Source organism: Aspergillus glaucus (genome assembly GCF_001890805.1).
Source record: "Aspergillus glaucus CBS 516.65 unplaced genomic scaffold ASPGLscaffold_34, whole genome shotgun sequence".
NCBI classification, from domain to species: Eukaryota; Fungi; Ascomycota; class Eurotiomycetes; order Eurotiales; family Aspergillaceae; genus Aspergillus; species Aspergillus glaucus.
In genome coordinates, this window is record NW_019170486.1 from 31,743 (window position 1) to 46,911 (window position 15,169).

The following is a 15,169-nucleotide window of genomic DNA, read 5'->3' on the forward strand; positions in this document are numbered from 1 at the left end:
TTCAGAGGACAAAAGTAGAAGTATGATAACTTACCAGTAGTCTGTAATTGAATTCTGGAGCCCAGCATTCAAGTTGTATAGTTCTGTAGACCACTTAGGCCAGTCAACTGACAGTGAGCTTTCTCATTTTAGACGTTTGCGAGTTGAACATAACTGGAGTTCTCGGCAACCACGGATTACTGGGTGTTCCTAGTGGATCCCGTTCTCACCGTATCTATAATAGAAGGCTGCGCAGATTGTCTCGAGAATAGGAGCATCCTCCCTGACAGTTGCCGGTATATGTCTATCCCAATGGCAAGTGAGATTACAGCGAAATCGTCCACGTAGCCGGTCCTGCTGTGTGTTAGCATCTCTATACCCCTGTAGATGAAGAAGGAAAAGAGGGCGCTGAACTCACGCTCTTGTATGTCATCTGCCAACATTCTCACACAATATTTGGTATCGTGTGCTAAAGCGAATTAAGTCGGCATAAAATCGCAACACTTGTGATATATATCTCCTATATATCTCCGTGAAGGGCAAGCTCGACGGGAAGAGCCACTTTAGTATCTCTCTGGGTGCCTCTTTTTGTCCAACCGGTTACCAAATATCTTCTTCTCTTCTCGGTGTTGTATGTAATTGGGTTGTCTATTAGCTGACAGTCCATTCATTCATATCCACTCCTATCTCATTAAGAAAGGTTGCGTCTGACTATTAGCCACTATAATAGGGCGTAGGAGCCAAATGGTCCTCGGGTGGGAATGAGTCCATGTAGAAAATGTCGTTCGAGAGTCACCAGTGATAGTGGCGTGGCTCTTCTCTGAGATATTTAGTCCCACGCTTGAAAAGAAAGTAGGTGTTAATTTCCATTCACTGATTGTAGTGAAGGCTGATCGATGGATATATATTTACTTCACCGTCCACACCCTCACATATTCAATTTTCAACCACAACCATTATGCGCTACTACGACCAGTTTTGGGAGTTTTAGCAATGAATTAATTTGCTGTTTGCCGCTGACTTGCTTCTGTAGACCTAATGATAAGAAATGATGTCGCACCGTGGAACCATGGCGGAATTAGTCCGACAGTTACCCCGAAATTGATACGAATTAGTCAGATTCTCTGCGGGGCATTGTTATGAGGGGTACTATAAAACACACACATAGCAATTATAGCAGCTCTTGCTTGGAATTCTACTCAAACTCACGATCGAATACAAAATGGCACCCAATTGGACGCGGCTGATCCGGTTCATTGCCGAAGAAGATGGCCAGGTTCACCTGGGCGAGGTAGACGCCAACCAAGATGTTGGTCTTGCATTGTTGAACAAGGAGAAAGTCACGGCAAAACTGGTTACCGGATCTATCTTTGATGGTACAGTGACAGAAAAGCAGCTACAGGTTGCTCAGGTAGGTCCACAAAACATCCGGACTTGTTGCCTTTACTAACCAACTTGTTCAGCTTCTGTCCCCAATCGAGATAGAGAATGTCCCCATCATCCGATGCATGGGTCTTAACTACCGCGACCACGCCCGGGAAGCCAGCATGCCCATCCCGGACGTGCCCGTTCTCTTCATCAAGCCCCGGACTGCACTGAATGGTCCCTACCCGGCCAAGATCAATGTGCCCAAGATCGCCCAGGACGGAACCAGTGACTACGAAGCGGAATTGTCGTTTATCATTGGCAAGTCCGGTCGTGACATTCCTGAGTCCGAGGCCATGAACCATGTTCTGGGTTTTACTGCGAGTAACGATGTTAGTGCTCGTGCGCAGCAGTTTAAGAACAGCCAATGGAGTTTTTCGAAGGGTACGTGGACAAATAAGATAGGACCTTGGACACTTCTGAAAGAATGATATAGGCTTTGATGGTTCCTGCCCATTGGGCCCGGTGCTGGTGGCCCCGTCGGCCATTGACCCGCATAACCTTGATATCAAGGCGATTCACAACGGCTCTGTTGTGCAAGACTCGAACACTCGGTAGGTGCAATGCACCATCATTAGATACAATCGAGAACTAATGGCGGAACAGTGAAATGATTTTCGATATCCCCAAGACCATCTCGTTCTTGTCCCAAGGAACGACCCTGGAAAGAGGAACGGTGATTATGACCGGTACCGGTCCTGGAATTGGCGCTATGCGTGATCCGAAGGTTGTATTGAACGACGGCGATGACATGCGCGTTGCGATTGAGAACATTGGAACCTTGGTGAACAAGGTTTACTATGAATAATTTTGTAAATAGCATGAATATGCATAGATAGTAAACTCCTCGGATGGACTTCGGACAAATACCAAAAACGGTAAAATACAAACTTCAGCGCGGATCATGTGAGACCCAGGGAAAATGCGGGGATATCTGCTTGTATACTTGTCGATCTGTCTTTCCATATTTTCAATATCTTCATTCATCACAACAGAGCTACAAAATGGTCCAATGGCACGATACTCGTCGTTCGTCCATTTCCTGTCGATCATGTCGTAGCCGTAAAGTGAAATGGTTGGTTGACACTCACCACAAAGGAAAGCAGCACTAACAGTCCTAGTGATCGGAGGTTTCCTACTTGTCTGGTATGCGAGAAGACATCACAAGATTGCTCATATCCTACGGGACCATTAAAGCCAGGTCCGAAAATAGGCTCCCTGCGCCAACGGAAGCGTTCCTTGAATGAAAACGATAAGGACGATGGCGAGGAAGATAGACATACTACAAGACCCAGACTCGAGTCTGAAGACGAGACCACAGCTCTTGCACCGGATTCACTCAGCTTAAATTCCGCTGCTGAGCGGGAGGTGTCTTTGTTGACCGAGAGTCACGACGCCCCGGCGACGGTGAAGGGAAAAGTACCCGACCTCGCTTTTATCCTGCACCCATCGCATGAAAGTCCGGGGTCGAGAGAGGAGCCTATTCCTGAGCAACAATTGTCTGGGGATATTCAGCGAAGGGCTTCCTTGGACAAAGCCTGTTCTGTTATAAAATTAACATGGTCAGAGGTAGAGAAGTTGTGAGTGGTTAGATCACCGTGCAAAGCTTCACGTTACTAAATAATACCAGGATCGAGACGTATTTTGACAACATGGTGGCTATAAACCTATTTCACCAACCTAGCTTCTATGATAAGTTAAGTCGTACCGCGTCTCCAACAGAGGTCACTGCCTTGCTGGCGGCCATGATAGCCTTCTCTGTGCGGTTCCAGTCAGCCGGAAATGGTGTGGAAACCGAGGGAAACACGCATAGACGAGCAGCACATTTTCTGAATCTTGCATCGGACTATAGCAACGATGCATTGAAAGAGTGTGATGATCGTACTCCGCCATTGTGTCTGCTCCAGGCGTTTATCCTTGTCTCTCATGGTCAATTGACGCAGGGTGTTCTGGGAAGAGCATGGCGGACGCTAGGTACATGTGTCCGGCTAGCATATGAAATGAACCTGCATCTCGTTGATGCTCGTGGCGCGGAATATGCCCTGAACAGCAAACGATGGCGTGAAGGCGAGGAGAAGCGCCGTGCTTGGTGGGCCATCTGGGAAATGGATGTTTTCGCTACAACTATTCGACGGACACCTACAGCTGTGGACTGGTCTCAGCTGGAGACTTTGCTCCCGGTTGACGACGAGCATTGGTTCGAGTCTAAGCCTACGCGGAGTTGCTTTCTCCAGCAAGACCCGATTCTTCGGTGGAAGGCGCTCGTAAACAGCGGAAACCAGTCACCAAAAGCGTGGTTTATTGTTATAAACTCCCTGATGAAAGAGGCCCAGCGAATATCCAGCCCTAGAGGTATTCCGAACGGAAATGGCCCATCTTCGGACAGGATGGACGAGGCTCGCCAGCGACTCGAGGTCATTGCTAACGCCGTGCACTGCTTCCAACTAGCCCTTCCAAGTCACCTCAAATACCAGCAGCAACATCTGAGCTTTGATGCTCGTATCCCTGGCGAGGTCTTGTCCTTGCGACAAATACATTGCTCTATATACAATATCTACATGATGATCCAACTAGCAAGACTCATGATCTACCGCTACGATGTCTTCAAAGGCCGGTTCCGTGTAGCGCTTCCTACCCGTGAATCTGATGTTAATCATGACAACCCCCACATAAATGCGAAGGGGAAGACAGAACGTCTAGCCGTTAATGAATACTTTGAAGCCGCCGATGACATGCTCACCATCATCCACCGCAGCTGCGACGATCATATTCGGTACATCAATCCCTTCCTCTCGAACACTATCTGGCTGGCATCAGCTGTGCACTTGATGCGTAGTCAACTGTGCAGACCGGGAGCAGTTAAGTCGGCTGTCAAGTCGCGATATGAGGTTTTGCACTTGACTTACAAGAGGTGTGTGAGGTTTTGGGATATGCATACCGCTGTCCAGCAGAATTTGGAAACTCTCGAGGACCAACTGGAGGCGTGGCAGCAGTCCAAGAAGAAGTGCAGAACAGAACGGAATCATGCATTATCCTCACCGGCTGGTTGGGAACATTCGTCTCAAAGGCCGGATCTTGACTATGATCCAACCCTATCCGTACCAAATACGATTTCAAATGACATAGCCACACCAGTCATCCCAACACCACCATCAAGCAGCAGCTTCTACCAAACCGACTGGCACGCTGGAATTCCGACTGAAGACATACGAAACGCATCGATGGTTGATATGTTATCTGTACCATCAGTGGACGCTCATTTCATCGCAGATCAGATGATCCCGTCCGCCACGCTAATTGACCCAATGTTTCTCTTTGGGAGTACGCAGTCACAAGGACCATGGATCGAGAATAGTAGAGCAATGGATGGGGAGATTGATTGGAGTTTTTTACAGTTGCCAAATTAATTATCGGATGTTCTTTTCTAGACATTCTTATCTGTACATTTAAAGATCAATAAGCCAAAATCGATCTCAATACCTCACCCAACTTCCTTCCACACATCTCTGCACGTTCCAGCACTTCAAGCATTCTCCAAGCTACAAATCGATCTGGTCTTACCAGAACAACTCCAGACTCATCCACGCCCCTTACCCGTTCCCAGTCATAATACATATCCTCCCAGTCTTGCCGGAACCCAATCGAGTGCGCTTTTAGCGGAACTCCCAATTCCTTAGAGACAGCTTCAGCAGCTACCTTCCAGGAATCACCTCCAATACCCGTGAAAAGCGTATACGCCCCATGACCCGCTAGGTCAATTGTAGAAACCGGTTTCCCCGGAACAGCCCGATTGAGCCAAACATGCGGCAGCCGACTCCCTGGATATGTACTGGGTTCGTGGTACAAAACCGGATCTTCAGCGGCTTTTCCATGAAGGGCATATATTTCTTTTTCGTCCGCATCGTAAATCCCCGACCCAGAGTAGTGTTGATTCATCTCAACACCCAACCCATGAAACTCATGGCACGTATGCGAAATAGCCTCCCGTAGAGCGCGACGCCACTTCTGCCCGTTTGTAGTCACCGCAGACAATTCCTCGAGTATAGCTTTCCGGCTCTCGAGGTCTTCGTTTAACATCCCCAATGCATTCCAGATGCTTGCGTGGTCGCGGAATGCCTGATTTGCGCGCGTGATAATCGAGTGGCCCACTGGTTGGCGTTCCGTTGAGTAACTTGATAGGAGGGATGGAGATGCAAGGCCCTGGTGGACGTAGGCGATTTTCCAGGCGAGGTTGAATGCATCTTGGATGCAGGTATTTGAGCCTAGACCATTCAGTGGTGGATGGCGATGGACGGCGTCACCAAGGCAGAATCTGTCCCATTTAGTAAATATATACTAGTGCCATAATAGGAGGTGGATGCACTTACATATTCCCCCGGGAGTACTCGTCCGCCACAGTCTCATTGATATTCCACTTTGAGACATCAATAATCCCCGCTGGCGTCTCATCCCCGATAAACTCTCTTACCCGCTGCAGATACTCCTCCTTCGACGGATTCGCTCGCGGATCAAAATCTTTCGTCGGAAATAAAATAAACATCCACTCGTTCCAAGGCTTGACCATCCGTACGATCGCCATCCAGCCAAATTCCGGATGCTCGCGATCCGGTTGCATAACCCAGTGCAGGTTGCCCTTGCGATGCTCGACGAGGTGCGACAGATCGGCACGCACGAGAACATTGATTGCAAGGCCTTGACCTGGTTTCACTGCCAGGGGAAGATTGAGTTGCTTGACGACTTGGCTGCGGGCTCCGTCTGCGCCGAAGAGATACTTGGTTCGGATTTGGTACTCGTGCTTGGAGAGATTATCGCAGAGATTGGCTGTAATAACACCAGCATCCTCGATAAAAGAGAAAAACGTGGTATCAAATCGAGTAGTAAATCCTTTACAGATTGCATGGCGAACTAGAATGGGCTCCAATAGTGTCTGCGGAAGATCGACCGGAGAACAAGGACTGGCCATTTCATAGTCACCCTTTCGCTTAGGATCATTACCCCAAGAATGAATCCTTGCATACTCTTCACCAGCCATACTATGACACCACCTGGTATGCACCATATGTTGATCACCACTGCACGCGACCTTGTTGATTTCCTGGTCGAGGCCAATATCACGGAGACATTCTAATGCTGCCATGTTGGTGATATGGGCTCGGGGTGTATTGGCTGTGCCGGGGGCGGCACTAATCATGATTCCTTTGAGACCTGTGTGCTTTTAGCAATTGATAAGTGAGGTTTCGGATATCGACTTACCATATGAACCGAGGAAACAAGCCAGTGCAGCGCCTGCAGGTCCCGCGCCGACGATTAAGAATTCGGTATCAACGATGCAATCTGTGGTTGTTTCATGGTGTGTTTGACCATTTGGTGATATAGGAAGGTCGCTTATTGACGGTGCCATCTTTGCTCAACTTTGTTGAATTGAAGTTGAAGCTGCGTCTGAAAGGACCGTGTGGGTGATATATTCTGTTTTTTTTTTCTCGACTCACCGCTATTGGATTAATTTTCCAAGCTGCAGCTGTTCCTTCATCACTGTAACTTATATCGATGCGTCCGTATTCATGCATATCGGAGCGTTAATGAATTCGTCCGAAGATGGTCCGAAGTATCATGCCGATATTGCACCGCGAAATGAACTCATTCACACTGGATAGAGAAGCACTACATTAAGAACGTAGAGTTCCGTCTCAAAACATTATGCACTATATTCAGAGCAGCATCAAACATTATAGCACATCATGGGCTCAACTACCGACCACCGCCAAATCCGCCTCGTCCGCCTGGCCCACGTCTACTACACCCACAAGGACATCACCAAAGCCTCCCAATTCCTGAATGACTTCGGCTTCCAGGAAGCCAAAACCATTACCAAGGATAAGAAGACGATTTACTACCGCGGAACCGGCCCCGAGCCATTCGTATATTGTGCGCGAGAAGGCGATGTCGATGAATTCGGCGGCGCGGCGTTTGTTGTGGAGTCCCGTGAGGACCTCGAGTATGCATCGCAGACTCTGCCTGGAACTAGTGATGTGTACGAGCCTGCGGATGCTCCGGGTGGAGGTCTATGTGTGACTTTTAGGGATCCGGTCGATGGGTTCCCATTTCATTTGGTATATGGGCAAGAGATTGCGGATAAAACGAGGGCTTTGCCGCAGCTCAGGTATAATTATGTATGCATTCTGACACGGAGAATGGGGATAACGAGAAGCTAACTGGTTAAAGCCCACGGAGAAGCACCGATCGACCAACAGCGCACAGAGGTTTCAACCAGGTACGCTGCCTATCACAGCCACACGAGTATAATGCTAACAATGGATAGGTCCGGCACCAGTGCACAAACTTGGCCATTTCGGAATGTGCGTGACAGACTTTGCCAGAGCGTACTCATTCTATACCACGAGATTCAACTTCAAGGGCAGTGATGTAAGTAATAACACCCGCTGGGAAATCTGCAAATACTGACGGACCAGCTCATCCACGACGAAACTGGCAAAGATATCACCGTCTTTCTCCATCTAGACCGGGGAAGCGAGCTGGTGGATCATCATTGCTTCTTCATGTTCGAAGGACCTAAGTCACATGTGCACCATTCGTCGTTCGAGACGCATGACTTTGATACCCAGTTGTTGGGACACCATTGGCTCCGGCAACAAGGGTATAAGAATTGCTGGGGTGTTGGTCGGCATATTATGGGCAGTCAGATTTTTGATTATTGGTGCGCCATTTCCCTCCATTGGATGCTAATATACTAATGAGAATCCTTAGGTTTGATCCATCTGGATTTATTATCGAGCATTATATCGACGGAGACTTGCTTGACGAAACTCAGCTGACGAATCGCTCGCTGGCCTCGCCTAACAACCTGCACATTTGGGGTAAGTTATCCTTTCTGTGAACCTTTGCATTTGAAGATCCGCATCTGACATCGACAACAGGCCCTGATTTGCCGGAGGGATTTCTGGAGTAATTCGTCCGAGTTCGTGCGTGGAGTAATCATGGTAGCATTCCGGGGTGATAGAAAGTATAATTCTCGGAAGGATTCGACTATCAACCTACAAATTATAGCGAATTTGCTCCAGCTCTTCATTCAGGAGGGGTTGGAACTTGTGGAGTAAATCCGGGGTATTCAGTCTGGGAAACTCTAGTTAGCATTCAAGATATAAGTACAGCCAGACCAATTATTGATTTCAATTCATACTCCGATCTCATTTTGACTGTACAACTATGCAGTCTCTTCCTGTACTTGTTGTTGCTATTTTTCTTGGATCGCTGTATCTGATCTTCACCAAAGGTCGCAGAGAAAAGAGCCTTCCACCAGGTTTGTAGTATAAATACATATCCCCGGATAAATTGCATTGACATCCACTTCAGGTCCACCTACGTTACCAATTCTGGGAAACCTCCACCAGATCACACGAAAAGGCTCCTACATCAAGTACGCATGCCACTCCACCTTCTAGGACAAATGCTGACTGACCATCAGATTCACCGAATGGGCCCAGAAATATGGCGGCCTCTACTCTCTCAAACTAGGAACCGGAACTGCCACCATAATTACGGATCGCTGCATCGTCAAGGAGCTCGTTGACAGAAAAAGCTCGAAATACAGCAATAGACCAGGGTCTTATGTTGCTCATACAATCACCGGCGGCAGCCATCTGCTGGCTATGCAATATGGGACCCTGTGGCGGTCGTTCCGGAAGCTGGTCCATCAGCATTTCATGGAGAGTATGGTCGAGAAGAGTCATATAATGGTGCAGAATGCGGAAGCTGTGCAGATGGTAAGGGATTTCTGTTTGTGGCCGGAGAAGAATATGTTGCACCCGAAGAGGTATAGTAATAGTATCACGATGAGCTTGAGTAAGCTTCCATCCCATTCAATTGCCATCCATGGTGATTGCTGATGGTGAAAGTATAGGGTATTCGAACACCCAATGTGGATACACCACACATGATCCAGCTTTATGACATGATGGTAAGCTTAGAAGCAACCAACCGTGACAGTTCAGCTGATACATGACAGGAAACATGGTCCAAAGCCATGGAGCCCGGTAACACTCCTCCCGTCGACATCTACTCCTTCCTCCACTACATTCCCCAGCGATTCCTCGGTAACTGGATTGGTCGCGCACAAGGCGTCAGCGCCGAGATGAACGAGTTATACGCTGAATACCTCAACCGTGTTGAACAGCGCCGCAAGGAAGCGGGTAGCACCGGCTCCTTCATGGATATTGTCCTGGACCAGAACGAGAAACTCGTGCTCAGCCGTCATCAATTATACTTTCTGGGTGGTATTCTGATGGAAGGGGGGTCGGATACCTCGAGCTCGATTATCCTTGCTTTCCTGCATGCTATGACAAAGTGGGAGGGTGTTCTCAAGAAAGCTCAAGCTGAGATTGATGCTGTGGTAGGAGAGGATAGGACGCCGGTTTGGGCTGATTATGAACGTCTTCCGTATGTTGCGGCTGTGGTTAAGGAGGCCATGCGGTGGCGGCCGGTTGTGCCTTTGGCATTTCCTCATGCCGCTGCGGAGGGTAAGAACATACCTCTTTCATCCTGTCTCGGCTTGAGTCTCACTGGCTAATGATAGATGACTGGATCGACGGCCACTTCATCCCCAAAGGCTCCACCGTCATCGTCAACGGCTGGGGCCTCCACCACGACAAAGCCCGTTTCCCGAACCCAGACGTCTTCGACCCAGACCACTATAAAGGACGGACAGCGCTTTCCCCAGAGCTAGCAGCAGCTGCAGACTACAACACCCGTGACCATTATGGTTATGGCACCGGCCGTCGAATTTGCCCGGGCATTCATGTGGCTGAACGGAACTTGTTCGTGGGGATTGCGAAGATTATCTGGGGTTTCGATATTGAGCCTAGGTTGGATGAGAATGGGAAGCATGTAGAGCCGAATATTGATCCGGAGACGGGGTATAGTGAGGTGTTCTTGGTTTTTGCGAAGGACTTTGAGCGTCGGATTGCGTCAAGGTCGGAGGCTCGAAGGGAAAATATTATGAAAGAGTTTGAGCAAGCGCAGAGGGAGGTGTTTTCGCAGTTTGAGGATCCAGCTTGAATTCCTATCTATGTTTCTCTATCAGACTAGTCAATGCCAGCATTTGAGCCTAAAACGGCGAGTAATCGTTCTTAAATCGAGACTATTATATTCCATTGAATGGCTTATGAATGTACTGATATTTGTGTAAATCTCCAAAAGCCACTGACTTGCTATCTCAACCCCCCAGCCAGCAGAAGACTCTGACCCGTCATATACCCTGTTGTCACTAACATGGTGACAGAGTTGGCCATCTCCTCGGGCGTGCCTAGTCTCCGCAGTGGTATATTCGCGACCACATCGTCCATCATCATGGTAGAAGGGATCATGCCCGTGCTACCAATCATGGCGGGGGCGACGTCGTTGACGCTTATGTTGTACTCTGCTAGACGGGTCGAGAGGTTCTTCATCATGCCGGTTAGTCCACCCTTGGAAGCTGCGTAGTCTATAACAAAGCGTTCGTTAGACATAATTCACAGAATGTGATAGGAATAATATATTACAAAAGAAGTAAGACTCACGACATCCATTAATGCCCCCTCCATAAGCAGCAATCGAAGACACAAACACAATGCGTCCCCATCGCTGATTCATCATGTGCTCTACCACGCCCTTGACTAGGATAAAAGACGCGCGGAGGTTGACATTCAACATGTAATCAAACTCGTCAAGCGTGATGTCAAGTACATTGGGCACTCGTTTTCCGTATCCGGCGTTCGAGATTAGGATGTCGGGTAGTTGGCCGTGCTCGGTCTCGATCTGCTGGAACATGGCCTGGATTTGGTCGGTGGATGCGACATCGACTTGGTGAATTGAGATGCGGAGCTTGTTGCCACTGTATTTGGATTGTAAACCTGAGACGAGGTTGTTTGTTGATGTTAGGTTCGTCGAGTATGTTAGCGCGAGGTGGACCCCGTGTTGTGCGAGCTGGTGTGCGCATGCTGCACCGATTCTATATCATTATACAGATCATCGTCAGCGAAACTGTTACTTTTTGGGAGCTTTATCGGCTTGGTATCTATTAAGAATTGGGTAAAGCCATGTCAAACTTACCCTCCCGATGCGCCAGTGACTAGGGCTAGTCGGCCACGTATCTCGTTGAAGGACATGTTTTTGTTTCTTTACAGAGACATAAGGATACAGAGTTGATATGGCAAACGATGACTCAAAATTCAAAATTCAAAATTCGAGTATCCAAGAAGACAGAAGTCCACTACTGATTTCCTTATCACTCGAGGGTTATATAGAATTTGCACGACAATTAGAAAGAGGAAATCAGCTGTTATCTCCTTATCATATCTCCGAATATATTTCAATTGCCGTCGGCTATTGATTCACTATCGGGGGTGCAGGCTGCTGGTCGATTACGAAGCTATCTAGGCACAATTGAGCACCTAACACTAAGTGGACTATACCACTGACATTTTGTAACATTGGTAGCAGGTCCCAGTATTCCAAAAGGGATAAGATATTATTCCATACACGCAGAGATTGCACTGGGGCTCAATCAGAAAATGGCCATGTATGTTTTGATTTGCATAGAGCTATCACGCTGCCATTATTGAACCCTTTCAAGTTATATGAATAACAATAATGTCCTAAATTGATGATCTAGCCTTTACTGATTAAGGTTGAAAAGATCTTGTACTTTGAAATAGATACTTGAATTGAAAGAAAGCAGAACATAACACTGTATACATCTTGCATAGAGGTCTCTAGACTATAGATCAATCGCAGCACACGGCCGTACCATCTTCCGCTTGCGCAATACCTCAAACAGGAAGGACAACTTTGACACCCATGTATTCTCGCTGATGCATGATCTTGCCGTCTATAAGCACCTGATCCGCACCGACGCGGTTGCGCACTGTGTCCGTTGGATCCGTCACCGTCGCAATCTGGATCTCGCGCCATTGCTGATTAGTGGGCACAAGCTTTCCGTGAGATGTTAGATTCTTGAACTCTTTGTAGATGCCCTGTTCCTCGACGCAGCCCTCTCGCTGGATAAGTGGTGATTCTGTTGAGTGTGAGCAGGAAATCATGCACATCGCGCGTCGGGTTTGAATACACTTACCTTGTGCAGGCCCCATACGCAAATCTCCGACAGAGCTGTTGAACAACACGATTGACAGACGCTCCTCGTGCAATTGATCAATCGGTGGCTTAAAAACACGGTGACGAGTGGCCTTGAAATGCCCACCAGAGACAATCTCCAAGGTATCGCCGATGTTGACGACCAGCGCCCCCGGCTTGTAAGGGACGTAGTACCACTGTTCGTCGCGGCCCCAGATTTGCAGACAGGAGATGGGAACGGAGAAGAGCAATGTGGTCAGACCAAAGTCTGTATGGCCGTGCATGCGCAGGCCCTTCGATGCCTGTTCGGTTTCTTTCTGGACGGGTCTGAAAAGTGCGTGGCGGAAGTAGCCTTCACCGGTCGGGCTCCCTTGAGATTGGACGTTTTCGAAAAGATAGTCGTCTGGGAGCTCCAGGACGCGGGAAAAGAGGGTCAGGAGTCGTCGGTTGACGGATTTCGTGAGGTAGTTGGAGAACGCCTCGATCTCGTCCATAAATGGGTGCAGACACTTGGGCACGCGGTTGATGTCTTCCCAGTCTTGTTTGTACCAGTTAAATTGCTCAATGCCATCGAGGGGTCCACGGTGTCGCTGGACGTTGAACGGAAAATTAGATTGGGTTTTAGAAATAAGCCGGGTGACAATTTCCTCACCTTGAATCCATAAGGATGCTTGTAGCCAGACCAGAGACCGGTATCAGGGTGGAAAAGAAGGCGTTCCTTGTCTTCAACGCTGATGTTGCTGTAGAGATACTGAGCGAGAGAGAATTGACGGTGAAGCTGCAAAAATGAATATGATTAGTGCGCTGGATTCTTTATCAACTTCGACTTTGCGACTTATGCCTCACCTGCTCAAGAGAAACTCCATAGTTCTCGAGGAACAAAAAGCCGTCATGGCGAATGGCAAACTTGACCTTCTGGATAAGCTCATCAACGACGGCTGGGTCCTCCGAGTCCAGCAAAGAGAGATCAATAGACTTGAGCTCGGCAAAGTTGTGCTTCTCCTTGGTGACTGGCGGAGGGTCCCACTGTGGCACGAAGGGCTTGCCAGGCAGGTCGGCTGAAGGTGGGTTGAATGGGGCTGCGGGTGCCATAATTCAGTTAGTGAGTGTATAGGATGGACGTGGTTATGGTTGTAGTTGTGGTTGTGGTTGCCATTGAAGATACTTCCTAGGTGTAGTTATATAGCGATGCCTCTATATGGATTGTGAGGAGGCGCCACAGAAGCTGTCAATTGTGCCTTCTTCGTCCCTCCGGCGAGCTCCATGGTCGGATAATTTCTTCCTCTCCCTGTCTTACTCGCTTCCCCCATGCGCGTGAGCATTATCGCATATTGACCGGAATAACCGATATGTTGGGTGAGCCAACCCTCCCCTCCGCCAGCTCCTCTCTTCCTATATCTCATGATATTCTCTGCTTTGGTGCAAACAGATGGCAGAGTTGTCGTCCTATCGAGAACCTTGATTGACTACTTTGCGCTAACCTCGAAGGGAAAATGCATGGCGGATCGTTTGGGAGGAGCTCCTCCCGCCTAGGGCTGAGATATGGGCTTGGCATTGCGAAGGACCCTAATGCCCAAGTTGGGAGCTCCTCCGTCGAGGAACGAAACACTCCCCCTCATTTTGATCCGCAGTCGCAGAGATAATAGCATGAGAGAGTGTATAAGGGGGCGCATGTATGATTTAAACGGCCACTTTCAACGGCCATTCATTTGATCAGACTAAACTTCAAACTCCCTTGGCATATTGAGCTTTAAATTCCTCCACAATTATCCAGCAAAAATGCCCCGGCAACTCATTTCGAGCGAGAAATTCCCCCTTAAGCCCCACAACTGTGAGTGTTAGGCATATGCTTTCCGAGTCGATTGTTTACTGACCCTCGCAGGCCCTGCGACCAAGGTTCCAGGTCTTGTCTTCTGCGCCGGCCAAACAGCCACGGGAGAGATCAAGCAAGCAACAGTAAGCGCCTTTTCGTACAAACACTCTCTACGAGCCATCCACTGACCCCTGTTTCTCACACAGAGAACCGTTTTGCAAAACCTCAAGGAAGTCCTCGAGCTTTCGGGATCGTCGCTGGAACAAGTGGTTAAATACAATGTCTATCTAGCCGACATGAAGGATTTTGCGGCAATGAATGAGGTGTACATTGACTTTTTGCCAAAGCCGATGCCGTCTCGCTCATGTCTTCAGGCGCTTGCTCCGGGCGAGGGAACATCCATTGAGATTGAATGCATTGCGCAGGCTTGAGGTTGGTCTAGATCCCGCCAAATTAGATAGAATATAAACCAATGAAAGACCTGTATCTCCTACTATCATTCCATGTATCACGACGTGACGTGAGTGTTCCCGTGAAGGTAGGAACGTAGACGGTAATAGGAAGGGACCGACTGCTCAATCTCGATCGTTCCATTATGGTATTACATACCCTCGCAGTATGTGTTCTTACACAATCTAGAAATCTTGTTGGGAGGAACTCTACGACACGAAGAGCCAGTTCAGAGTATGACTTGGCAGACCACCGAGTTTCAGATCGGCAATTAAGTAACGTGGACTATGATGCTCGAGATCCATTTCGTCACAAAGCCCCTATGTAGTACGTTCTCAAGGTTGTGGCTAGGATGCGTGCCACCACGATCTGAATCTA

General features: G+C 48.4%; 6 protein-coding genes across 6 annotated transcripts; 3 read left to right on the forward strand and 3 right to left on the reverse strand.

The window, feature by feature from the left end:
* Window positions 1-1,158: 1,158 nt before the first annotated feature.
* On the forward strand, window positions 1,159-5,301 carry ASPGLDRAFT_159478 (uncharacterized protein). Its single transcript, XM_022542438.1, is given in 8 exon segments — window positions 1,159-1,390; window positions 1,443-1,788; window positions 1,841-1,958; window positions 2,011-2,197; window positions 2,240-2,310; window positions 2,322-2,448; window positions 2,563-2,984; window positions 3,035-5,301. 8 exon segments carry the CDS (start codon window positions 1,202-1,204, stop codon window positions 4,809-4,811), a joined length of 3,237 nt encoding a protein of 1,078 aa, XP_022395840.1. The 5' UTR covers window positions 1,159-1,201; the 3' UTR covers window positions 4,812-5,301.
* ASPGLDRAFT_1507462 (uncharacterized protein) lies at window positions 4,645-6,805 on the reverse strand (the record flags this gene model as incomplete). Its single annotated transcript, XM_022542184.1, has 3 exons — window positions 4,645-5,716; window positions 5,772-6,609; window positions 6,658-6,805. The coding sequence occupies 3 exons, from the start codon at window positions 6,803-6,805 to the stop codon at window positions 4,858-4,860; spliced, it is 1,845 nt and encodes a 614-aa protein (XP_022395841.1). The 3' UTR covers window positions 4,645-4,857.
* Window positions 6,806-7,142: 337 nt separating this feature from the next.
* On the forward strand, window positions 7,143-10,517 carry ASPGLDRAFT_77768 (uncharacterized protein; the record flags this gene model as incomplete). Its single annotated transcript, XM_022549916.1, has 9 exons — window positions 7,143-7,574; window positions 7,627-7,675; window positions 7,724-7,827; window positions 7,875-8,119; window positions 8,170-8,279; window positions 8,776-8,839; window positions 8,888-9,264; window positions 9,444-9,938; window positions 9,995-10,517. The coding sequence occupies 9 exons, from the start codon at window positions 7,143-7,145 to the stop codon at window positions 10,474-10,476; spliced, it is 2,358 nt and encodes a 785-aa protein (XP_022395842.1). The 3' UTR covers window positions 10,477-10,517.
* Window positions 10,518-10,628: 111 nt separating this feature from the next.
* Window positions 10,629-11,564, reverse strand: ASPGLDRAFT_137450 (SDR family NAD(P)-dependent oxidoreductase; the record flags this gene model as incomplete). The annotated part of the gene is made up of 3 exons (XM_022541532.1): window positions 10,629-10,900; window positions 10,977-11,407; window positions 11,509-11,564. 3 exons carry the CDS (start codon window positions 11,562-11,564, stop codon window positions 10,629-10,631), a joined length of 759 nt encoding a protein of 252 aa, XP_022395843.1.
* Window positions 11,565-12,227: 663 nt separating this feature from the next.
* Window positions 12,228-13,620, reverse strand: ASPGLDRAFT_137489 (uncharacterized protein; the record flags this gene model as incomplete). Its single annotated transcript, XM_022541534.1, has 4 exons — window positions 12,228-12,472; window positions 12,530-13,118; window positions 13,181-13,306; window positions 13,375-13,620. 4 exons carry the CDS (start codon window positions 13,618-13,620, stop codon window positions 12,228-12,230), a joined length of 1,206 nt encoding a protein of 401 aa, XP_022395844.1.
* Window positions 13,621-14,307: 687 nt separating this feature from the next.
* On the forward strand, window positions 14,308-14,772 carry ASPGLDRAFT_137445 (RidA family protein; the record flags this gene model as incomplete). Its single annotated transcript, XM_022541531.1, has 3 exons — window positions 14,308-14,359; window positions 14,411-14,484; window positions 14,548-14,772. The coding sequence occupies 3 exons, from the start codon at window positions 14,308-14,310 to the stop codon at window positions 14,770-14,772; spliced, it is 351 nt and encodes a 116-aa protein (XP_022395845.1).
* Between the last annotated feature and the right edge of the window lie 397 nt (window positions 14,773-15,169).